The sequence below is a fragment of the Aquarana catesbeiana genome, linkage group LG01 (genome assembly GCF_042186555.1).
Source record: "Aquarana catesbeiana isolate 2022-GZ linkage group LG01, ASM4218655v1, whole genome shotgun sequence".
NCBI lineage: Eukaryota > Metazoa > Chordata > Amphibia > Anura > Ranidae > Aquarana > Aquarana catesbeiana.
In genome coordinates, this window is record NC_133324.1 from 573348889 (window position 1) to 573374282 (window position 25394).

Sequence of the window (25394 nt, forward strand, 5' to 3'; positions counted from 1 at the left end):
TTAAGGGGGTGTGGCAGGGGGCGTGTCCTATGCGTACATACATTTGCTAGTACAGTAGGTGTCCCTCATTCCCATCTCAAAATGTTGGGAAGTATGCATCTGCAATACGCAAACTGCAACCTGCATAGGTGTGAATCAGACCTCCTTACAGATTCCATCCAAATGCATAGAGTGAAAATAATCAAAAAAGACAAAGACAATATTGGTAAAGGCATGACTATACTGGCTGTAAAATTTTTGAGATTTATAGAGCGAACTTCAGCCAGCAGCACATATCACTGGTAGCTGCTGTCTTCTGAGTCTCATGCTGAACAGCTGCAATTCTGCATAGTGAACACAGAAGATCTCATATTCAGCTTGGGCACGACTCACAGAAGTGACTACAATGATTTGCAGCTTCCAGAGCGATCCCACAGGTATGGTATATGTGTACTTACATTGGTCCAAGCTGGATCAGTAGAACTACACAAGAAAATCCACACCTGGAATTCAGCTTTAGCCTGGGTTCACACTGTAGCAAACACAGACATTGCATGTGATTCACATCCGCACTGAGGCGCCGATTGCGTGCGATGCCTGTGCAATGCGAGTTCAGTCATACAGTTGTATGGCTGAACTCACATTGGATTTGCACAGAAAAGGTGCAGGGACTTTTTTTCCCGCACTGGAATCGGATCGCATGTTCTCACCCATGCGATCGGATTCCTGTCCGAATCCACAGTTCCCACTGCGATCTGTGAGCCATTCTGGGGGTGTCATTAACATTGTATTGGCACCCGTAGCGGTTCGCAGAAGGCAGTGTGAACTGCTTGTGGGAGAGATGCGATGCGGGGACAGGTTCTGGAATCACGCTGGTTCTCGCATCGCATTGTATAGATACCTGCAGCAGTTAGCAGTGTGAACTACCTGTGGGAAAGATGCGATGCGGGAACCAGCGCAATTCCAGCACCGGTTCCTGCATCGCATCTCTCCCACAGGTAGTTCACACTGCCCTTTGCTAACTGCTGCGGGTATCAATACATTGTTAATGACACCTCCAGATCGGTTCACAGATCGCAGTGGGAACTGTGGATTCGGACAGGAATCGATTTCCAGTGCGGAGAAAACAAAAAGTACCTGCACTATTTTCCTGCGAATCCAATGTGAGCTCAGCCATACAACTGTATGGATGAACTCGCATTGCACAGACATCGCATGCGATCGGCAGCGTGGTGCGATGTGGGTTCATACTACAGCAAACACAGACATCGCATGTGCTATGCATGAATTTATCTATTGGTGATAGAGGGGGTGGCCATAGAAAGGGGGTGGCGCCAGTGCGCCCTTATGGACGCACACGCCACTGTGTCGTGATGTTGCAGAGGCAATACTGCAACTAAATGGAGGGTATGGTTCTGCGCTAATCCAGTAAGAGATAAAAACTGTTGTTCAAGGTAGTAGTGTATATCACAAATCCTGACGGGTAAATACATGTACTAATTTAGTATCACAATGTAAGGCTGTGAAGCAAAAATTAAGTGCCGAGTGCATAAATAATACAGTAGAAAATAGACTTGCTAATAATGTAAATAGTGTTCAAACAGGTGACACGGTGCCAAACACTTCAGTGCAAACAAATAAAGTGCCCTAGTAGGGGTATAAACTAAAATGCTCGAAAACATAAAAACATAGATACAATATTAAGTAGTGGTATGTTCAAAGATAAATATAAATGCAGCTGGTGAAAAAATGCAATACGATACAGTGCAAAAGTACTGCAATCGTGTGTATCATGCACACATAGGGGTAGACTGTGATCTCAGCGTGTCTAATACTGCAGTTACAGTCCTGCAATACCTGCCATGCAGTTGCATTGTTTTATGGGCATTTACTCATATAAGGGCAATGAATAACTTTCTGCTGACCTCCATATTAAATTGATGTAGTGATACTAATCCTATGAGACTGCATCTGTGAGTTTCTCATTAAAGCATCTGCAGTCTGTAGAAACACCTGTCTGTCTTTTAATTTTTAAAATCAAAGCTACTAATCGTGCATTGAAACACATGACAGTGCTAGGTTAGGTGCATCTATGAACATGCCACGTGTATGAAAGGAGAACCACCATTAAGATATTACACCAGTTCATACCAACCTTTTTATGTAGAGCGATATAGTCAAGCCTAACACCTGTCTCCTGAGTGAAAAAATTTGTCCCATTAAAGCAGTGGCTCAGAAGACCCCAACAGATGGGTGACCTTGGTGGCGATCTGCATGAATCCCCAGGTCCCCCAAATTTTAGAAGAGGACTTGCTTGTTTGAGGCCCTCTGAGCAGGCATCATAGTAATTCTGAAAACCTGCACAAATAAAAGGATGTTTAATACATACAAGATACAAGAATAATGTGATCATTGTCAAAGCAACAAATTGCTGTTAGTGGTATAAGCTTTTTTCATCTCCATGTTGGACAGCTAAGAAGAACTAGTATCATTTTGTTATGTGACCCCAAAAGAGCATTGCACATGAAAATTCTGATTCTAAAAGTTGTTGCTTTATGCCGCATACACACGAGCGGACTTTCCAATAGAATAAACTCTGATGGTCTTTCCGACGGAGTTCCGACGAAGTTCCCCCAAAACGGACTTGCCTACACACGATCACACCGAAGTCCGCTTATTTAGAAGGCAATGACATACGACGGGACTACAAAAAGGAAGTTCAATAGCCAGTAGCCAATAGCTGCCCTTGCGTCATTTTTGGTCCGTCGGACTAGCATACAGACGAACAATTTACTCGATAGGAGTTGAGTCCGTCGGAAAGATTTGAAACATGTTCTATTTCTAGGTCCGTTAGAATTTTCGAAAGCAAAGGTCCGATGAAGCCCACACATGATCGGAACGTCCAACGGAATTATTACGTCAGACCTTTTCTGACGGAAAGTCCGGTCGTGTGTACGCGGCATTAGATATTTCCTGAAATTCTAGCCTGGTAAGGGCACACCGCTGCTTTAGAAACAGGTCTTACAGGCAATAACAGCAAGTGAAAAGATGCTAATTAAGTTTTTCTAGATTATAAAATGATGTGATCATGCAAAACTACTAGTGTTTTTGCCAAGTACACCCTAGTGTGTGCACCTCGTTTGCTCAGTGCATCCTAAATCTAAGTGTGTAATGCAAGGGTGAAGCACTTTAGTTATCACTAAATAATGATCTTCAGCTCACCAGCGACTACATTGTGAACGTCCCAGCCCCCCTTATTTGGCAATAAGGTCTCAGGCCCATTCCTCTCAAGAAGTGATTCTTGTTTCAGTTGAAGACATTGGACTAGTACACACACAGAAAAAAAAAAAATCAGGCCCTGTTCACACTTGAGCGTTTTGTAGCTTGTAGCTCTTAGCTTAAAAACGCTCAACAAGCAGAAACCAATTGTTTTCGATAGTCCTTGTTCACACTTGAGCATCCTGTCACTTGTAGCAAAACGCCAGTCGCTCAAACAAGTACATGAGCTACTTTTCAGGCAGAATTTTGTCCCCCATAGACTTCAATGGAAATGCCTGAAAAGCGCAACATGAGTTTGTTTCGAAAAAAGCTGCAAAAAAAGGCATGTGTAGCACATTCAATCATGCCCCACTGCCGTGGCTTCTGGTCCCACTTTCTGTCAATTCTCAGATCTTAAAATTAAATCCAAGAGTCGCTGTGTAAATACAGCTTTTGCTCATGTCAAAAAACTCTCTGATATGTTTATCAATGCTGTTCAGATGAAAGTAACATTGTTTCTTTTGTATCTGCTAGGTTTCATTTGTCTGCAGATCAAAGTGAGGTGCTGTGAGAACAAGCAAGTGAAAAAAAAGTTGTTTTTTTTAGTAAAATTTGTCTGCATTTAATCCCTCATTAACCCTTAGTTTACCCTAATTGACCCTAATTAATGCCTCCTTCCCCTTTTTCCTTCAACTAGTATTTTCCTGCTGCTTTTTATTTTTTCTTATTTCTTTTCTGTTAATCATTATTATTTACATGTTTTGTTTTCTTTGTACTCCTTTTAGTATCACATTTAATACAGTGCAAAATTGAAAAAAAAGAAAACAAAAAAAAATGAAAAAACGTTATATTTTTTTTAAAATGTAGCCACCCTGCTGTAAGCAGAGGGGACTAATTAAATTCAGTTTTGCTGGGTAGTACTGTAGTTGGCTCAGTCTAATTTGCATAGTAGGTGCATGGGGTAAATCCGCGCAATGAATTGAATGTTTTAGTTATGGATATGGCTTTTGCCTCTACACATACAATACCACCTAAGTGCAAAGTATTAGAAAATGGTAAAAAAGCAGGAGTAGTATGGCGCTGCCCTTATGGAGACAAAATTTTTTTCTTCTTTGTAGTGAATGTATTGCCTAGTGTCCTTATAGAATTGCTTCTAAAACCTGTATGTGTTCAAAAGTTGAATAAAACTGACTGGTGGTGAATATTTCTATTAAAAATGAAAATACAACAACTGGTGCTCCAATTGTTCAACAAAGATGCATAGTGCCCTTTAAATTAGGTAATAAAGTAGTTGTGGATATGGATACAATATTATCTAGGTGGAAAGTGTTAAAAACAATACAATACCACCTAAGTGGAAAGTATTAGAAAATGGTAAAAAAGCAGGAGTAGTATGGCGCTGCCCTTATGGAGACAAAAAGATATTTTCTTCTTTGTAGTGAATGTATTGCCTAGTGTCCTTATAGAATTGCTTCTAAAACCTGCATGTGTTCAAAAATTGAATAAAACTATGACTGGTGGCGAATATTGGTGCTCCAATTGTTCAACAAAGGTGCATTGTGCCCTTTAAATTAAGTAATAAAGTAGTTATGGATATGGATACAATATCATCTAGGTGGAAAGTGTTAAAAAGAAAATAGAAAAAAAGGAAAAAAAGGAAAAAAAAATGAAAAAAAAGGGAAACAGGAATAATATGGGGCTGCCCTTATGGAAAATAATGCAAAATAATTGTACCGCTTTCAGCACCTAAAAGCCGAAATAATCATACCGCCAGGGAGGTTAAGTTTTAATAAAAGTTCTCCTATGGTTTTACGCGATGGGCATACCTTCTTTCCTTTACATGTAATTACTACACCACAATACACAAGTAAAGTTTGGGGGATATCCTTGATTGCTGCACAGTGGCAGACACTATGACCATCCATACCCCTGCAGGGGAAAGGAGAATCCGGTGAGTGCAAGCATTGTCAGAGCATGCAGACAAGGCACTAATTAAAGAAACCAGCACCTGGATAAGAAGCTTTCCTACAGATATTTGACCCTCAAAGATTGAACACTACAAAATACTCCAAAAAGAACTTGTTTTTTTCATAAACAGAACTTTTCCTATCCAACTAATACTGGTCACAGCACAAGAGTCACTATTTATGATGGATAATTTGCACAATGTTGTATGGATTTGTATGATTTAACACTGGTCACTTTAGTGATGCTGCACTATGCACTTTTGTTGAATAATTGAAGCACCTTAGGTTGCAATTGTACTTTTAAGAGTAAGGACTTGGCACCAGTCACATATTTATTCATTTTTGGCACACACACTTTAGGAATTATAAAGTCATTATAAAGAGAGTTTTTTGGGGTTTTTTTTGGTCTCCATAAGGGCAGCGCCATATTATTCCTGTTACCCTTTTTTTCATTTTTTTTTCATTTTTTTTCATTTTTCCTTTTTTTCTTTTTCCTTTTTTTCTTTTTAACACTTTCCACCTAGATGATATTGTATCCATATCCATAACTACTTTATTACTTAATTTAAAGGGCACAATGCACCTTTGTTGAACAATTGGAGCACCAATATTCGCCACCAGTCACAGTTTTATTCAATTTTTGAACACATACAGGTTTTAGAAGCAATTCTATAAGGACACTAGGCAATACATTCACTACAAAGAAGAAAATATCTTTTTGTCTCCATAAGGGCAGCGCCATACTACTCCTGCTTTTTTACCATTTTCTAATACTTTCCACTTAGGTGGTATTGTATTGTTTTTAACACTTTCCACCTAGATGATATTGTATCCATATCCACAACTACTTTATTACCTAATTTAAAGGGCACTATGCATCTTTGTTGAACAATTGGAGCACCAGTTGTTGTATTTTCATTTTTAATAGAAATATTCACCACCAGTCACAGTTTTATTCAACTTTGGAACACATACAAGTTTTAGAAGCAATTCTATAAGGACACTAGGCAATACATTCACTACAAAGAAGAAAAAAAATTTTCGTCTCCATAAGGGCAGCGCCATACTACTCCTGCTTTTTTACCATCAGTCTAATTTGCGGCATCTAATTTGGTTTTCCCCAAAGTTCGGTGTTGCTGATTTTCCTGGCTGTCATCAGTAGTAAAGTTGAGGTATGAATATTTATGTCCCCCCTGGCCAGTCACTTGGAGGTTTATTGCCAGTGGTGCATGCTGAACAAGGAAATAAATATTTAGGGAGTGACTTGATGAGCTCTCTTTCTCCTGGGGCTGTGGCCTGGGGAGGTGTGTGTAGTAGCTTATGCTTGCTAGGCCAGAAGCCTGTTTAGGCCTAGCACAGAATTCTGCCCTGCCTAGTCAAAGAGGGTACAGCACCCAAGGTAGAGAATCGGGAGGAAGTTCAACTGGAGGAGAATGGAGTCTGCCCTTAGAGGATCCTGGTAGGAGGATGCTAACAGATACATACTGCCTGGCTGTGGAGCTCTGAATACAGTGCTGCTTTTGTTTGCCTGTTGATCCCATTTTTTGCAGTACACCATGGTCCATGCTCTTATTACTTTGTATGCACAGTGATTGCAGGAGGGTGGCAGAGTCTGAAAAAAACTGTTCCTGGAGGTATTTGAAGCCCTAACCCACTCTCCATGTAAATCCAAAGCAAATAAACATCTAGAAAAGACAAAAAGTGACTGGTACACAACGTTATATCAATTCTCCACAGCCATGGATCCACCCTTGGCTAATGTCACCATCTCCTGGCGCTGGGGGTTTTCCTTCCCACCAGGGGAAGGTCACTAATAAAATAACTTTGCAATGCTTTGTATCAGAATCCTAATTTATTAATTCATTATTAATTACGTTTGCAAAACACTATCATGAAAATAATCACTGTTTGTCTTTTTAAAAATGATATCTGTACTTTGTTATTCTAAGAAATCACAAAATTATTACCAAACAGTTCCATAGCAGAATTGATTAAAAAAATGCTCTGGTTCATAGAAGCTGTACAGGCGTGAGCGGTAAAGTGGTAATGTACATGGAAAACAGGAAGGAGGGTGGAGGGTCTTCTGCATATCTTCCTAGAAGATTTTGAGTCCTTCACTTATAGGGCATTGCTGACTGGAAACTTAGTGTATCCTTGACAACTGAGCTTCTAGTGAGGTCTTCGAATTCAAGGCAGGACAGTATAGAAAGGTTCCGGTGTTACTTTTTACTAAGTTGGTCATTCACCACTTCCAGTGTGCTTCCTCTAGGCTCAAAGCATCAATCCATGGCAGCCAATATCTTCAAGGATTCCTCCAAGGATCCGTCATCACAAAATTTAATTGACAGCAGCAGCCAAAGGCTCCTGCTGCTGCCTCTTTGTCCTGTGTGGCCAATGCTCTCATGCACAGCGCTGGATCAAGATCAGGCTCAGGTATAAGGGGGTGATGGGAGATGCTATTACACAGAAGGTTTTTTAGGCTTTAGAACCACTTTACATAAAAGGAAAAATAAATATAAATACCTGTCAGTGTGAAAGACACATTGTCAAAATCATGATGGTCTGGCTCATTCCATGTTTCAAAGTTCCATGATGAGACATGAGATAATCCATATTTTTCTGTTAAAGAAGAACAGAATCATGTTACAACAGTGCACTTTAAGGGGGGGGGGATTGGTTGCAAAATCATCTCCAAAACTGCAACAGCAATAATACAAAAAATGATCTGTTCGTTGCTTCTGAAAAATATTTTATTGGACTGGATTTTAGCTCCCTCTTACTTAAAATCTCCACAACAAAAAAAATCCAATGGCAACTGTGACCCCCTCATAACAACTGCAGTAGGCGAGTGAACCTGAGACAGTTTGTTGTCAGATGATGACTTAAACTATCCTCCATCAGCCGCCCCTAATTAAAATATCCTCTCAGGGCTTCCAAAATTTTCTATTTTGCAATGAAGTAGCAATACATGCTAAATTATATGCTACATTTAATACTTGATAAAAAAAATGACATGCCAAATATTTTGAATGCGGCCATTCTCAGGTAGAAATTTGTGAATGTGCTAATATATTTATATTATATTTGCTAACCGGTTTTGGAACTCAGTAATGTCCTTACTTGATAAAAAATACTGCCTTTAAAAAGCTTTAAAAATATATATAGATATATATATCTGATCTGGGAGAGAAGTTAACTGTGATTATATTTCAAAATGTATAAATGTTTGCATGTATTCTGCTCCAGTTATCACACTGAAAATCTCTGTGGATAACGTGTGTATGTTTATTTTGAAGAATACGTGTCACGATATACAGCTACAGTATAACTTTTGAAAAAAATCTCCATCTTATATCATTTAAAAGATATGTTTATGCTCCAGTCAAGTGACTTTATCTGGGTAGAAGTGAAGTCATCGGTCAACTGCCTCTTGATGATATCGGGAATGGAGTTTAGTAAGTATGCAAGACTGCTGTGAGCGGTTTCAGATTTCGTAGAGGGACTACTTTGAATCTTTAATAGGCTGTGTTAACAATATAGCAGAAGGACAATGGTTATCTAGAGAATATGAAATATCGGGCTATCTCCCCATCCAGGACAAGGTTTCCCCCAGATATTCTTTTATATGTATGAGTTCTAATATGTAGGGGGTCCCTTGTACTTCATGTTATAGTGATAGTTTAAAATTATAATTTTAAACTATGATTTGTGTAAGTTGTGCCTCAAAAATCCTGCCGAAAAAATGCTTTTTTTTTTATACATAATAGAACTATAGTAGGGGTGTGGCACATTATTGAAGCCGGCATACTATAAACTTTGTGAGAGGTAATAAATACCTGTGTTGTACAAACACATGACTTAGCATGCATACACTTGAAAAATATATCTGATGCCAAGTTCACTTTAAAGCGAAACTAAACTGAAAAAAATACTCATCTCATTCCAGCAGTGCAGTGGTTAAATCCATCGCTGGCCACCGTCATCCTCTCCCTAGCTATTTCTGAATGTCGGGTTTTCAGCCCCTTGAATTGCTGGTGGTGGAATTATGTCATCCCGCGCATGCACATGGGAGTCTGCCATTCCAGCACAGCCCAAGAGTACCTGGAATGAACAATAAGCTACACACGTGCAGCTCATTGTGCATTTATTAGAAGTCTGCGAGTGGACATTCAGTTGTTTGGTATTGCAGTAGAGACATTGCAGGTCTCTTCTATAATAAAGATTTCCATGCTCGAAGGATTTTTGTAAGTTACGTTTAGTTCTGCTTTAAGTTTGGTTCGTGGTATCTAGCATAACATTTTCTGTGAACCTATAATGAAAACGCTAACATTTTATTCTTCTGTTTCCAATATGTCTTTCATTTCTTTTCTATATCATGTATGAATTACCATTTATACAGCGCTAATATATACAATACGTTCATCAATTATTTCATAAATCTCTTAAAGTGTCCATGCTTAAAAAAGTGTCCATACAATAATGTTCAAGTCATTTCCAAAAAAGTGCTCAGTTCAGTGCATATTTTCTCCTAACATGTATTAGCCCATCTGTGTATACCTCCGGTGATCTATCATCACACCAGAGAACTCACTGACTTGCCATGACCACCTAAATTAGGTAAGTCATTACATGCTTAAATTGCCATAGGTGATTTTGCCTTCTAGGACCCCTGTCAAGCCAGGATTATCTCCACTTCTCTCACCATTATGCCTCCATGCATATGAGAAGTGACCATTGAAAAAAACAAGGAAAGCCTCTATAGTGTAAAACCTTTTTTCACAAAACCGCTCATTAAAACACATATAAATTGCCCACTCACATAATACAGTGCTTTTCCACAAAGGTTAAATTTGCATTGTGTTTTGCAAGATGCCAGCTCCACAGACCACCTGTGCAAGCTGTTCCCTTATCCAGACCTGACTCTAGGGTGTAGATGTGTCACTTCCAGGAGTGTGTCACTTCCTGCTCTGTCTGACTCATTTTGTCATCCTGGCGCCCTGTGGAGCTGGTATCCCACAAAACACAAGGCAAATTTAATCTTTGTGCAGGAGAAAGCACTGTTTAATGTGTGTGGGTATTTTATAACTGTTTTATTGAGCAGTTTTAAATAAAAGTGAAAAAAGATTTTACACTACAGAGGCTTTCCTTGTTTTCTCAATGGTCACTTCTCATATGCATGGAGACATAATAGTGAGAGGAGTGGAGATGGTCCTGGCTTGAGTGGTCCCAAGAGGCAAAATCCCTTGTGCCAATATAAGCATATACTGACTTACCTATATTAGGTGGTCATGGCAAGTCGGTAAGTTCTCTGGTGTGGGGATCAAGGATCACGGATGGTATTCACGGATGAACTAATACATGTTTTTGGAAATTACTTGGAAATTCTCACATGTACAAAGTGTCCATGTGACAATTTTCAAGTCATTTCAAAAAAACTTGCATAGTGCAGTGCAGATTTTCTCCAAAAATGTATTAATCAGTAAGCACGGCCACTTTAAGAGATTTGTTATACAATTGATGGTAGTATATATTAGGTCTGTATAAGTGATAATTCACACTTTTTTGGGTGTTGTTATACAGCTGCTGACATTTATGAAGTAATCCTAGCACTGGTAGAATTGCGGTAATATTTCTATATCATATCTCATCAAAAATGAGAGAAGGTTCACCAGCATCTCATCTTCTGTTCATTCCCAATAAACCAGAGTGCACAGCCAAATATGTTGCCTAATAATTACTGCAGCATAGTATTAAAAGAGGTTTGCTATATCATAAATGTCAACTATACTGTATGTTTATAAGCCCAGGTATAAGTGATACAGTCAGGCTGCCTAGATAATGACCGCCTGGACTAAATTACTGAATGTAAAGTTGGTCTTTTAATCCAATCCAGTGGTGGCTGGTGCTAAAAAAAATTTTTTTTGGGGGGGGGGGCGCAAACAAAACCCTCCAGGTCCGCACTCACCAGAGGATGCCATGAGACTTGCCTACAAACAGAGCCCTCCAGCAGTCATGGCTTCTCTGATACCTGGCGGCTTCCATGTTAACCTGGTCTTCTTTCTGGGTTCCAAATTTTCAGCCTCCTGATTTGCCGGGACGAGAAGCCGGAAACTGGAAGTGACGTAATGGCGAACATGGAATCACTAAAATCAAAAGTGGGAGGGTTCAGGGCACAGTGCTCTGCCCCCCAAGGACAACCTAAAACAAGCCAATTAAAGCCTCAGGCTCTAACCCATTAGTCCAGCGCCCTGCACAGTGCAAACACATAGAGTGATTAATTTTAAATAAATGATAATATGACTAACATTTTTTAACTTTAAGATGTTAAAAAATATTAGTCATTATCAGTTATTTAAAAAAAATCGTTCTTTGATTAGCTTTCTTATTTCCAAACTAACTTTGGGAACTTTGGGGGGGCAGCGCCCATGCACCCCTTATGGACCGGCCGCCACTGATCCAATCCTTAGAGCAAGGGGCTGACTCATTTGGCATAACCCTAGGTGCTCTGAGAAGAAATGAGGAAATTATTGGGGACAGAAGGAACAAAAGCATTCTGAAAATAGCAACCTTTGTGATTCAGTGTTTACACATGACTTATATTTGGCTGAAACAAATGAACCAGGCTTATTTCCTTTATTAACAAATTTAGCTACCATAAACATACTGCACACTAAACAGAGACAATACTGTGCCACAGATACAACAATATATTATCAGTGTATACACATCCATTATCACTGCCAGCATGTAGTACCATGTTTTGTTGAGTGTCAGTAATCAGGACACAGAGAAAGCAACTTTTTGTAGAACAATAAGCGTGTTTATTTAAGATTCTAGTAAAACTACCAAGAGGATGTCTTGTTTCGACTGAAAGAATAAAGACGGTACACATGGTGAGCAGGTGTCACGGACGTTTAGCCTTGGGCAGTAAGAGGCAAACATGGACACTGAAAACACCTATCCTGTCAAAAAAGTGGAAAAAAAACTCTCGGATGTAGCAACTTTTGGTTACTGCTCAAATTTAAAGTGATTGTAAAGCTTCAGGGTTTTTTTATTAAAATATTATTTAATTTTTTAATTAGATTTTTATTAAAATAATTGACATGTTATACTTATCTGCTCAATGCAATAGTATTTCAAAGAGCGGCCCCAAACCTCCTCCACTGTTGTCCATCACTGGCACGTTCTGTTCCTCCTCTTCTGCAAGTGCCCCCATAGAAAGTCGCTTGGGGGCACTCACGCAGGTGCAATCCTGAGCCGGGCTCTTTATGTCTATAGCTACACAACACAGCTTAGCCCTGCCCCCCCCCCCCCCAGCTCCCCCCTCACAGAATTAGACTAATAGCATTAGGAGCCATTGGCTCTCATTGCTATCAGTAAAGCTCATTAATACAGAAGTAAACAGAGTAGGGCTGCCAGAAGGAACAGCACTGGAGTGAGAGCGATGTTAGACATTGAAAGGGTTTTTACCCTAATGCAGAGAATGCATTAAGGGAAAACAAAAACAAAAAAAAATTTTTATCTTTGAAACCACTTTACTTAGATTTCATTTTTTTTTTTAAGTTCTGGCAAGTATTGGTCATGAGCAGGGACAATAGGCAACCATCCTAAGTTTAGACAAAGCTTCTATGTCCTAACAAACAATAATACTGTATAAGCCCAATGATGTCGTGTTGCACAAAGTTAGGAACATCCATCCAGTCTCTACTATTCACCATTACTGGGGCTGGAAAGCAACCACATTTTTATATAAATGTATAGGTAAACAGACTGCCTACATTTAGACAAACTACAAGAGAATACGATTCTGCAAAGTTTCAAGACCACTTAGGGAATGTAGATGTATGAGTGTGATTACAGCCGCAACGCCTTCTCCGGCTGTACCTACTCCACTATTCTCGTACCCCAGCTTTAAGTATGTATGGGTGTGCATAAAAGAGTGGTATTTGATTAATACAGGTTTACTCATATTTTTCATCAATGATAAAACATGCACATGAAATTGTACACTCATAATATATTTCCATTTGACTTTGCAGATACAATTACGAATCACCACTTTTTTTGTTTTTGTTTAGACGTTCATAATAATTCGTATATTAATATTAATATTAATGAAAATTGGCTAAATATGTCTGACTGAACAACAATAAACTTACCTATGTACCTTTTTGCTGTTGAATAGATTAGATGTTGCCATTCTTTCACCTGCACTTTATCTTCAAAATCAGTAAAATAACCAGATGGACTTCCCATAAGCTCGAAGCCTTTAAAATGTCAAGCAAGACATTAATTAAAAATCTGTTCACATTTGAAACTTGATTTCAGAAAAAAATGTATCTAAAAAATGTTAAAGGTTAGGAAATGAGAGAACTAACACTGATAACATATATTATCTAAAGATCTTTTATAACATGGGGCAGTGCAAGATAACATCCTAATCTACATACACACATTCACATCAGCCAAAGAAAATATCTGCTCAGCATTACAAAGCAGAAAAAGCTTCAAAAAGATAAAAAGTCCATCAGGTTTCAAGATATTATGTGTATGCGAACAATCCTGTAGAGGTCTACACATACTACCATATATACTTGGTCTGATTATGCAGTGAAAGAGCTAAGTACTGTAGTATTTGTCCGCAAACAATTACCATTTAAAGTTCTTTAAAATGATGAAAGGAGAAACGTACTTCCATTAGGTTTCTGAACGCTAAATATCATCATTTTACTGCCTTATTAAATAAGTCCCTATGTGTTCTCTACTTGATCATACATTAAAATAGGATCATGTGGGAATATTTTTTTTTCCTCACCTGGCACCAAGTCATTCTCCATCAGAAGATCCATGAGTTCATCCAGCTTTGTGAAATTATATTGAGGAATTCGATTGACCACGCTAAGGAATGCAACAAAAACAAAATAAATACAATGAAATATGCACACAGTAAAAAGAGATATTTATTTTCTTGTGAAAAAAAAAGAGATATTTATAGGGGGTCCAAGATGGTGACCGGACCAGTTATCTGGTGTGGAGCTTTGCCACCTAAACTGTTGATCCAGCTGATTTCCAAGGTGTGGACTGCTCCTTTCTCTACTTCCCTCCTCTCTTATCCTCCCTGGAGACTTGGGATTGACTAAGGGGAAAACTTTGACTAACACCAAACACACAGAAGACCTGAAAGCTCTGCATTTTGGTGCAGTGGCAGGACCCGCAGCCTTACTAGACATTACTACACAGACAGCTCCAGGGGAACCTGCCTCGCCCGAGCAGGCTGACTTTACCACTGTTATGGCCGTCATCACTAATAGCCAAATAGTGCTCTCTGCTAAAATTGAGTACTTACAGACAAATATTGGTCTTATTTAGATGGCTTCTGTGACTGAGCAGCAGGTAAGCGGAATGGAGGATGTCACCCATGAACACACCATACTACATACCCTGCATACCAAGGTTAAAGCATTGGAGGCCAGAGCAGAGGCTGGATATTTACAAGAGTTGTTCTTGGTGATCCAAAATACATCCTCTTCTAAACGTGTGTTTAAAAAAAAAAAAAAAAAAGACATGGATGGATGCAAGCTGTGACAACATTTGTGAGGAAACCAAGACTCCTTACCTTATTAGCAGGCACAATACAGTCATATCCATGATTGCATTCATCAGCACAAGCTGTGGATGGAGCTAATTGGTATGCAGGGAGGCAGCATCACTGTTGTGCGCAGTCACATGTGGAGCATGGAGTACTGTACCCCAATTTGATATTGGAATTGTCTGAAGGGTTGCTAGCATTCCTTCATGGTATCCAATGTGATGCATGGAGACTGATTTAGTGTTGCCACCAAATATCTTTACAGATACTCTGATTTTTTGTGGATTACAAAAGTCTATGGTTATACAAATATACATCTAAAATCTGGAGAGTAAAATATGCAGAGATGGGGGACTGGGTTTCTGTGTTCATTTAAAGTATACCAAGAGTTTTTATTTTTTAATTATTTTACATTTTCCATGTGATATTCAATACAAATGGATAACTTTTGTATTATGGCAATGGTATCAATGGACTGTCTTTGAGAATAAGTAGAGGTATGAGTAAATTCAATTTGAGTCTTAACCAGGGTTTTATTGCTTCTTAGTGTTTACATTATATGTAACACCGATGACTCCTCCAATTTTCTACAATAATTTTGCAAGGCACTTGGAAGATTTTTTATTTTCAATTATATCACATTGGTACAGCAGTAAACCAATATGTTTAATCAAGGTGTGGTATATTTTGGTATATTTTTGGACCAATTTACTGTAACTATGTACATAGTATGTGCCATATCTATGGGATCACTGTGGAAGCGGAACATCACTGTAGAAGTCAATGCTACCACAGTGATCTCAGCGGTCTTCCGGGTTCCATGCTGAGCAGCTGCCCTTCTGCATAGTGAACACAGAGGGGTTAATTTACTAAAACTGGAGAGTGTGAAATCTGGCGCAGCTGTGTGTGGTAACCAATCAGCTTCTAACTTCACCTTGTTCAATTTAGCTTTGACAAGCTAATTGATTTCTATGCAGAGCTGAGCCTGATTTTGCACTCTGCAGTTTTAGTAAAATAAACCCCAGAGTGTCCAGAGTGTCACTCACTCAATTTGGGCACCACTCACAAAACACCTTGCATTTTTCACTGTAGTAGTCATCGCGGTGACTGGGAACACGCCGCGGTGTCTGCGTGTTCCCAGGAACACTGCTCGTCACAGAGCATGGTAAACAGCCAATGGCTGGCGGCTGTTTAACACGCTGTGTTGTGATCAGCCGATCACAAAATGTAAACACAGATGGGTTACTAGCTCTTCCCTCCTAACACACCGTTTGCAGTGTGAGGAGAGAAGATCCAGGAGCAGTGAGTTACCGATCTGTGTGTGTATTGTACTGCACCAAGCACACAAATGAAGAGAACCTGTCACATTGCCCCTACCCCCCCCCCCATTGCACCTGTCACCCAACAATCACCACATCAGTGCCCATCAGTGCTTAAAAAAATAAATCTGTTGCCCATCAGTGCCCATAAAGTGCACCTGTCACCATCAGCGACCATCAGCGGTGCACCTGTCATCCATCAGTGACCATCACCTGTCACTCATCAGTCACCCATCAGTGACCCATCCGTGACCCTTATCTGTCACCTATCAGTCTGATAAAGTGCACCGGTCACCATCAGACTGCCAACAGTGACCGTCATCTGTCAACTATCAGTGAACGTCACCTACCACCCAGCTGTCACCCATCACTCAGCCCATCAGTGACCATCACCTGCCACCCATTGCACAGCCCATCAGTGACCGTCACCTGCCACCCGTTGCACAGCCCATCGCTGACCGTCACCTGCCATCCGTCGCACAGCCCATCAGTGATCGTCACTTGCCACCCGTCGCACAGCCCATCAGTGATCGTCACCTGCCACCCATTGCACAGCCCATCAGCAAAATGCCCAAAAAAGTTTATAACAGTGAGGAGGCGTTTCAGATCCTCTCCATGACTGATGAGAGCAACGGGGAGTTCTCATCAGATGCAAATGCACATTCTGATTCTGAATCAAATTCAGCATTTGAACCAATCGATAGTAGTGGATCTGCAAAATAATTAGAGAAAGAATGGGTCCCTCCTAAAAAGGCACGGTGCTCCGGAAACCAGGCAGCCGCCAACAATGGACCCCAGGATCAAGTTTCCAGGTCCAGTACCAGCGCTGCAGCCAGTGATAGACCCCAAGAACAAATGCCAAGGCCCAGTACCAGGGCTGCTGCCAGCGAAAGCCCCTGAGAAAAAATGCCCAGGCCCAGTACCAGCGTGGTCACCAGCGAAAGACCCCAAGAACAAATGCCCAGGCCCAGTACCAGCACTGCAGCATCACGCCAAAGTACCAGCACTGGAACTTTAAATCCCCCAACTAACAGCACCGGAGTGTCACGTCTCCCAAGAGCCAGGGCCACTACATACCTCCCAGATGGTCTTGCCAACCCACATGGCTACCTTCCGACTTGGGATCAGCAAGTTTTCCCCCTTTCACCACACAGCCAGGTGTGTAGACCAATACCCAAAATTTTACAGAAATGTATTGTTTTTATCTATTTTTGCCTGACACTTTGCTGCAATTTATCATGGACCAGACCAATCTATATGCCCAGCAGCATATTGCCAACAACCCCCAATCATCATATGCCCGTCCATTTGAGTGGAGAGATTTGACTCTGGAGGAGTTCCAATTATTTATGGGCCTCACCATAAACATGGGGCTTACAAAAAAAAAATAAAGGACATGCCTACTGGTCCACCAACCCTATCCACCACATGCCCATCCTTTCTGCTATAATGTCCAGGTCCCGATATGAGATTATTATGTGCCTCCTTCATTTCAGCAACAACACCCAGTGCCATCTCCAAAATCATCCAAATTAGGATAAATTATGTAAAATTCCCACACTCATAAGTTTTTTTCCCCAAAGTTTTGCAGAAATCTATGTCCCCGATCAGCATATATGTGTAGATAAGTCTCTGGTACCCTTTTCAGGCCGACTAGGAATAAAACAATATATTCCTAGCAAAAGGGCCAGATACGGAGTCAAATTTTACAAGCTTAGTGAGAGAACCACGGGATATATGTATGTGTTCCGCATATATGAAGGAAGAGATTCCCAACTCCAGCCCCCTGAGTGCCTGGCCTACATGGGCACAACTAGAAAAATTGTATGAGACCTGGCATACCCACTGTTGAACAAAGGTTACCACATATACACCAGCTTGCCCCTTTTCAAACATCTTTACATTGCTAAAACCCTGGCCTGCAGAAACTCCAGAAAGAACAGGAAGGGCTTCCCACAATCCATAGTGAACAAAAACTGTGAAAAGGGGAAAGAGCAACTTTGAGGTGCAACGAAGTGCTGGCCTTGAGGTGGAAGGATAGCATGAATGTGTACATGATGTCCACCATCCATAAATGACACTACAGTTGAAAAGCCAACATGTGTCCAAGAATACAATCTCTACAAACAAACAAAAAATAAAAAAAAACACCACAAAAAAATCACACTGTAAAAAAAAAAAAAAAATACCACCAAAAGAAAGCTCTATTTGTGTGAAAAAAAGGATGGGAATTTCATTTGGGTACAGTGTTGCACGACTGAGTAATTGTTATTCAAAGTGTGAGAGCACTGAAAGCTGAAAATTGGTCTGGACAGGAAGGGGGTGAAAGTGCCCTGTAGGCAAGTGGTTAATGCAATAATCCACACTGGTTTACACAATAAATTGACATTTTCTCCACAGTGTCTTCGGTTACCTTAACTTGCACCTCTTGTCTTTGCGAGTCTCTGCTATTTCCACATCGTTTCCTGGCCCTTCCTTCCTATGAGGTATAATGGGTGGGGTAGTATCTGCGCCCTCACTAATCACTGTCCAGCCTCACCTCAGACCATGCTAGCAGAAATGTTCCTCATCATTACATCAGGTGGAGAGACCTCTGATGTCTCCAACAGTTTTCTTAAGCACCTTCAATGCAAACCAGTGGCTGGAAGCACTCTGACAGGTAACTGTGAGATCACTTGCCGCACTGTTAATAAGCACCGTACCAACCAATTCCACTCATGATCAATATTACCCAGCACAGCCTGTACTACCTAGCTCTGCCCATTAGTACCAGGGTGTCTGACTGCAGTGTAGACACCCAGGCATACAGGGAATGTGTTTTTAGGACATCAAGTAACTCCAACAGCATATTTACCATTGTAATACACAAGTACAAGACCTTTCCCTTATCAATGACATAAAGGGGTTCATCCACTGAAACTTGAGAAATTGAGACATTTAAAGAGACCTCCACCCCACTGTAGGTAACCGAGATCACATCCTGGTGCTCAATTAGTTACATTGACATTTTTACATTCAACGCTATCCACCTGTGGACAGCACATCTGTTATGCATGCACCCTTGTTCAGTCCTTCTGACTGGGAGATTTCCCTGGACATTTCTGCAGCAACTGGCACTGTCACTAGGGAACATGGCACAAGAACTGTTTTGGTCACCCCTAGTTTAACTTCCCCAGCACTCTGGTGGATTTCATCAGGCACATGCAGAGTTCTCATGTTCATATGAGTCTTTTGCCCTGCTGCCCATTGGACTTCACCCTGTGCCTCTACACTGCTCAGGGTAGCACAGTGAAGCAAGTCCACTGGACATGCTCCTTCACTGGGACCAGTCTTGTAATCAGTCTTTTGCAATGCTACATCAATCTTACCCACTCATGTGTGTCTGTGTGCCGATTCCCCCATGACCATGCAGTCTTTCAGAACCCACTGGTACCCCCTGCAGGTAACACAGGATCCCTGCTAGGAATAACAGCGTACTTGCACTCCTCCAGAATTTTGCTACACCCCATGCAGGATGCTGACTGTTGTGCCCTTTTATCTGGGTCATCCACTCCTCCTAAACGGTCATAATGCAAAATTTCGTGCTTCTCTTGCTTTCCGATGCTTTGCTGGCAATCCCAGTCACAGTGAATCTTGTCCATCATCAGGATCTCACTCTTAAATATGCTGTAGTCACTGTGACCTTGCTGTCCAGTAGAGTGCCTGTTACTTTACCACCAACAGAGACAGTAGTAGTTCTGGCCAGTGATCTTTTGGCCATGTTTTCTGTGCAGCGACTTTTTCAAATTTTGACAGAAAGTTCACGACACTATCAGATGGCAGCATTAGCTGCATGAATTTGGTCACTTCCACTACAGCCTCATTGTCATGGTCAACAGCAACCTTTGTGCTTTTTGATGACCAAATCCTTTATAAACACTGAGCTTTTTACACAGTTCATCAAACAGAACTTCCTTTCCCTTCCAAAGGTACACCACCTACATACAATTCCTGTTTTCTGGTTGCACTGCACAGACACAAACATTTCCTGACATGCAAACTCACTGTGGAGTAAAGACCCAGATTCCATAATCTGTTGCCCTTATCTGAACGCCACTTGTGATATGGTGTGATTAGACTCAATGTGGTGAGCATTTTTAAGTCCACGTCAGTCCGAACTTGCAGTGTAAGGACACGGTCCACTTTTCTTAAAAAGTAAAAGAAAGTCCACTTAGCCTTTACTCACAGCACCTCGCTGTACCAGCCCACTCCTGGCCTTTGGATAGGGTCTCCCAACACCCCAGGCTCTCCCGCTCAAGACTTATGCCGCATACACACGAGCGAAATTTCCGACTGAAAGAGTCCGATGGGAGCTTTTCATCATATATTTCGACCGTGTGTATGCCCCATCAGACTTTTTCTGTCGAAAATTCAGACGGACTTAGACAGAGAACATGTTCTATATTTTTCCGACGGAACAAATTACTATCGGAAAAACCGCTCGTCTGTATGCTGTTCCGACGCACCAAAAACGACGCATGCTCTGAAGCAAGTACAAGACGGAAGCTATTGGCTACTGGCTATTAAACTTCCGTTTTCTAGTCCCGTCATACGTGTTGTACGTCACCTCGTTCTGGAAGGTCGGAATTTGGTGTGACCGTGTGTATGCAAGACAGCTTGAGCGGAATTCCGTCGGAACTCCGTCGTAAAAACCTTCAGAGTTTATTCCGACGGCAAATCCGGTTGTGTGTACAGGGCATAACAGGTCCCCCTCCTGGAGCTGCCTCTTCTCTCTCTGCCGACCTGCTTAGCTGTCACAACTTTCACGGTCCTTTATGTAAGGGAATTTCTTCAACATGAAGTCTAGTCTTCCCAGTAGGCCACCTCTCCTGACTGGAGCACAATTCTATCCTCACACACTGACTGTGTTTCTGAATGGCAGCAACTGCAGTAACTCTAATCAGGTTTATATCGACCTTGCACACCTGTGTATTTACCCAGGCTAAAGGCGTCTAGCAAAACACAGGATTGAAGGGTCCATCCCACCCAAGACACTTTGGAACCTTGATGCTCTAGGCCTGTCACAGTGCTTACACAGTGAGTAACACTACCTGTGATTATTGTTGCCATTAAAGTGGAGTTCCACCCACTTTTACAACTCTTCAGCATCCCTCACTAAACTGTGCACTGTAAACAAATTGGATATTTTTTTATTTTTTTCTCAGCACTTACTGTATATCTGCTGTATTCATTTTTCACTTCCTCCTCCCTGGCCGCGGCCCATCGCATCATTTTCTGTTTGCAATGCCTTCTGGGAAGGGGCGGCAACTTCCTCTGAAACTGCCGTTGCTATGGAAACCTGACCTGAAACCTATTACACTGCTTGTGCTGCACTGAGCATGTGCGAGATCTGCAAGGATGAGATCCAGGAAGAAATACAGTCTGTCTTCAGATGCCCAGATTTAAGATGGCCACGGCCTGCTGTAAGTTTATAAAATAACAAACTACTGCTATAAACTAACAAAACAGACCTTAGTTTACAGACTAACTTTACTAGAATACATTAAGCTTGTGTATTATAGGGGTATTTTTATTTAAAAAGTATAATTTCGGCCGGAACACCACTTTAAAAAGTCCCCACTACAGTTCTCAGATGACATTGCTCAAGAGCACCTAAGTTTGCTGATCAGAACTTCCCCAAGCACTGCCACTGATTCCAAATCCCCGTCAGCACTGCCACTCATCCCATTCCCCCCACTCCCCCACCAAGGAGTAAGAGAAGGAATAAAAATACAGAATAAATGTAAGGGAGAGGAAAAGAGGGGGGGGCGGACAAAGAAAAAGGGAGAGAAAGAATAAGACAATACAAAAAAGACGGCTAGAGAGAGGGATGGGAAAAAAAAAGAAAGAAAGAAGAAATTAGGATAGAGAGATAAAAGGAAAAGAAAGGAGAACTAAGAGAAAGAGTGGTATATCCTAAAATGTACAGTACGAGTGGAAGGGACTCAGGGAGCGCTAAATGTCCATGGGTTAGGGGCCCAAATGACTTGCCTTTCCTTGGGTGCTGACAACCCATGCTACGAAAATAATTTTACGGTTAGGGGTCCCCACAACTTGGGAAATTTTATCAAGGTGTCACGGCACTAGGAAGATTGAGAAACACTGATTTAGAGGCTTTGTAGCTTTTCAGTTTTCGTTTGTCATTAAGTAACCTTACATAAAAAAGTGTTGTTGTTGAACTCAAAGGTCAAAGAGCTTAAAGAATGATTGTTAAATATTTTTGGTCTGCAAACAAACTCATGGTAAATATAAATGTCAACCTGAAGGCCTTTGTGATTCTATTTCAGTTTACCCAAAGCAAGATTTTGATGGCTTCAACTTTACAGCATAATACGGATACTGAGCTTCTTCCAGAAGCAAAACAATACAGTAATGACAACTGGTCACAACGGTATTTGTACAAGAATCTGAAGTTCTAAAATACTAAAATTGTGCAGTCTTCCTAGCAAAAGATTTCTGTTTGCCATTTTAACGTTGTATACCTTGTCTGAGCCTGACACTTCAGTTGGAGTGTCAGACGTCAAAGGACACCTAAAGTCTTCAATGTACTGCCAACCTCACATACAGTATACACTGTTTGTATACAACAGAACCTGTAATTGTCTAAATAGCTCTTAACGACCTCAGTACCAGCATGCTTCACCCCCTTCATTACATGGCCATTTTTCATTTTTCAGTACTGCAATGCTTTGACAATCACTTGGTCATAAGACACTTTTGGTGGTATTTAACCACTTGCCAACCGTGTCACGCAGATATACTGCGGCACAATGGCTCTCCTGGGTTAAATCCAGTATGGGTACATCCTATCCTTTTTTAGCCACCAGAGACCATGTGCGATCGCGCGCAAGAGCGCCAGCACAGGAATTTGTGTGTGTAATCACACAAATCCCTGTGCCGTCAGAGGAGAGTAGCCATATCGTTTGCTCCTATGTAGGAAAAACAATATGGCTCCTCTCCTAGTCAATCCTATCCCCATACAGTTACAACACACTGAGGGAACACACAATTAACACCTTGATCGCCCCCTAGTGTTAACCCCTTCCCTGCCAGTGACATTTAGTAATCAGTGCATTTTTATAGCACTGATCGCTGTATAAATGCCAATGGTCCCAAAAAAGTGTCAAAAGTCTCCGATCTGTCCGTCGCAATATCACAGTACCACTAAAAATCGCAGATCACCGCCATTACTGGTAAAAAAAAAAAAATAATAATAATAAAAATGCCATAAATCTTTCCCATGGTTTGCAGATGCTATAACTTTTGTGCAAACCAATCGATATACGCTTAGTGCGATTTTCTTTACCAAAAATATGTAGAAGAATATATATATTGGCCTAAATGAAGAAATTTTTTTAAATCGAAATTGTTGATTTTTTTTGTTTATAGCGCAAAAAATAAAAACCACAGAGGTGATTAAATACCACCAAAAGAAAGCTCTATTTGTGGGGAAAAAAAGACGTAAATTTAGTTTGGGTACAGCATCGAACCGCGCAATTGTCAGTTAAAGCAACGCAGTGCCAAATTATAAAAAGTGCTCTGGTGAGGAAGGGGGTCAAATCTTCTGGGGCTGAAGCGGTTAATAACCACATTTTTTTTAAGGGAAAAAAATGTAAAAACAAAGGTTTCCTTTATTTTCTGTTTTAAAGCTCAAGAGGAACAAAACTCTTTCAATCAAAATTCATTATGTTGTAATCCTGCTAGCATTAGCACTAGTAAACAGAGAGGAAGGTATAAGAATTTTTTTTTACATTTCTTCAATTGCCTACTGGTTTCTGGTCTAGGTCAAAATGATTTCATGCATCCCAGCAGTCTTCATGAGCATTTTTACTCTTTCATCTGGAGGAGGGGAGGAGGGGCTTTTACAGTTCAGCACACCCTCCTGCCTTCATGTCTGAGCTAAGAGCAGGTGGATTTCAGGAAGTAAATGCTTCTTCAATCATCTTCCCTTACTCAAGATGGCTGCAGCTAGAAAGGGGGGGACCCCAAAGCACCCTCCCTATGTTGAGGGCATGTGGCCTGGTACGGTTCTGGAGGGGGGGCCCACTTTCTCGTCCCCCCCTCTTTGCCTGTGGCCTGCCAGGTTGCGTGCTCGGATAAGGGTATGATATGGATTTTGGGGATTTTTACGCTATTTTTTTAAATTTTGGCTCGGGGTTCCCCTTAAAATCCACATCAGACCCGAAGGGCCTGGTATGGATTTTGGGGGGACCCCTATGCCTTTTTTTTAAATTTTGGCACAGGGTTCCCCTTAATATCCATACCAGACCTGAAGGGCCTGGTATGGATTTTGGGGGGACCCCCCCCCAAACACTTTTTATGACAATAACTTGCATATAAGCCTTTAAAATGAGCACTTTTGATTTTCCATGTTCGTGTCCCATAGACTTTAACGTTGTTCGCATGTTCGCACAAATTTTTGGCCTGTTCGCAAGTCCTGGTGCGAACCAAACCGGGGGGGGGCTCATCCCTACCTATCAGGAACTCCATGATCTATGGCCACATGAACCTCATGAAGTACATTAAATAACTAAGAGTGTTTATTCAGAGAAGGAAGGGACCTATAAATGGCATATTTACCAGATCCTTCCTCCTCTTTCCAGGCTGAAAAATCCCTGTGTGCCTACGGCAGCTGCTGGGGGGAGGGACAGGAGGCAGAGCCAGCAGCACTTGGGGAGGAGAATACGGTGGGGGGGGGGGGGGCGTTCAGCAAGGGAAATTGGATGGTGGATAGGAGGGAGTGATTGGTGCAGGTTGAGGAGGCTCTCCCTGCAGCCACTGAAAGCCAGTGAGAGGGAGAGGAGAAGGAGCGGCTTTCAGGGCCTGCAGGGGGAGACACACAAATTGGTTCTTGTAATGCCCCCCCAAACCATGTTGCACCGACCGTCCCCTCCTGTCCACCATACAATTCTCCCTTCTGCTCCCCATATCTGTGATGATGCAGTCGGGACATGTGGCACCACTCTGCTCTCCTTTCCACTGCCTGTCACATGGAGTTCAGAGCAGTGCTGTCAGTTCCCCTCAGTAAATGTGCAGAGCTATGAAGAAAATGGCAGACATGCTGCATAATTCCGCACAGCTCCGTACCACACATCACACTGCACTTTGGTGTGAATGAAACACAAAAAAACAACTGTTTCTATGTGTCTTGCAGAGACCTGAGTTTTCCTAGGGCAGAAAAACATAGGTCTCTGCAGATGGTGTGAACGGGCTCTTAAGGATGCAACTTGAGATAGGACATAG

General features: G+C 41.3%; 1 protein-coding gene across 4 annotated transcripts in view; it reads right to left on the bottom strand.

Annotated features, from left to right (window-relative positions):
* Positions 1-25394, bottom strand: part of IDUA (alpha-L-iduronidase) — a 244971-nt gene that overhangs the window by 53466 nt on the left and 166111 nt on the right. For all 4 annotated transcript variants that reach the window (XM_073597591.1, XM_073597596.1, XM_073597576.1 and 1 more), the window contains exons 3-6: positions 14020-14102; positions 13364-13471; positions 7728-7823; positions 2135-2337 (exon numbers count right to left, since the gene is read on the bottom strand). In XM_073597591.1, the coding sequence (XP_073453692.1) occupies positions 2135-2337; positions 7728-7823; positions 13364-13471; positions 14020-14102 (490 nt within the window). The remainder of the gene's footprint in view (positions 1-2134; positions 2338-7727; positions 7824-13363; positions 13472-14019; positions 14103-25394) is intronic.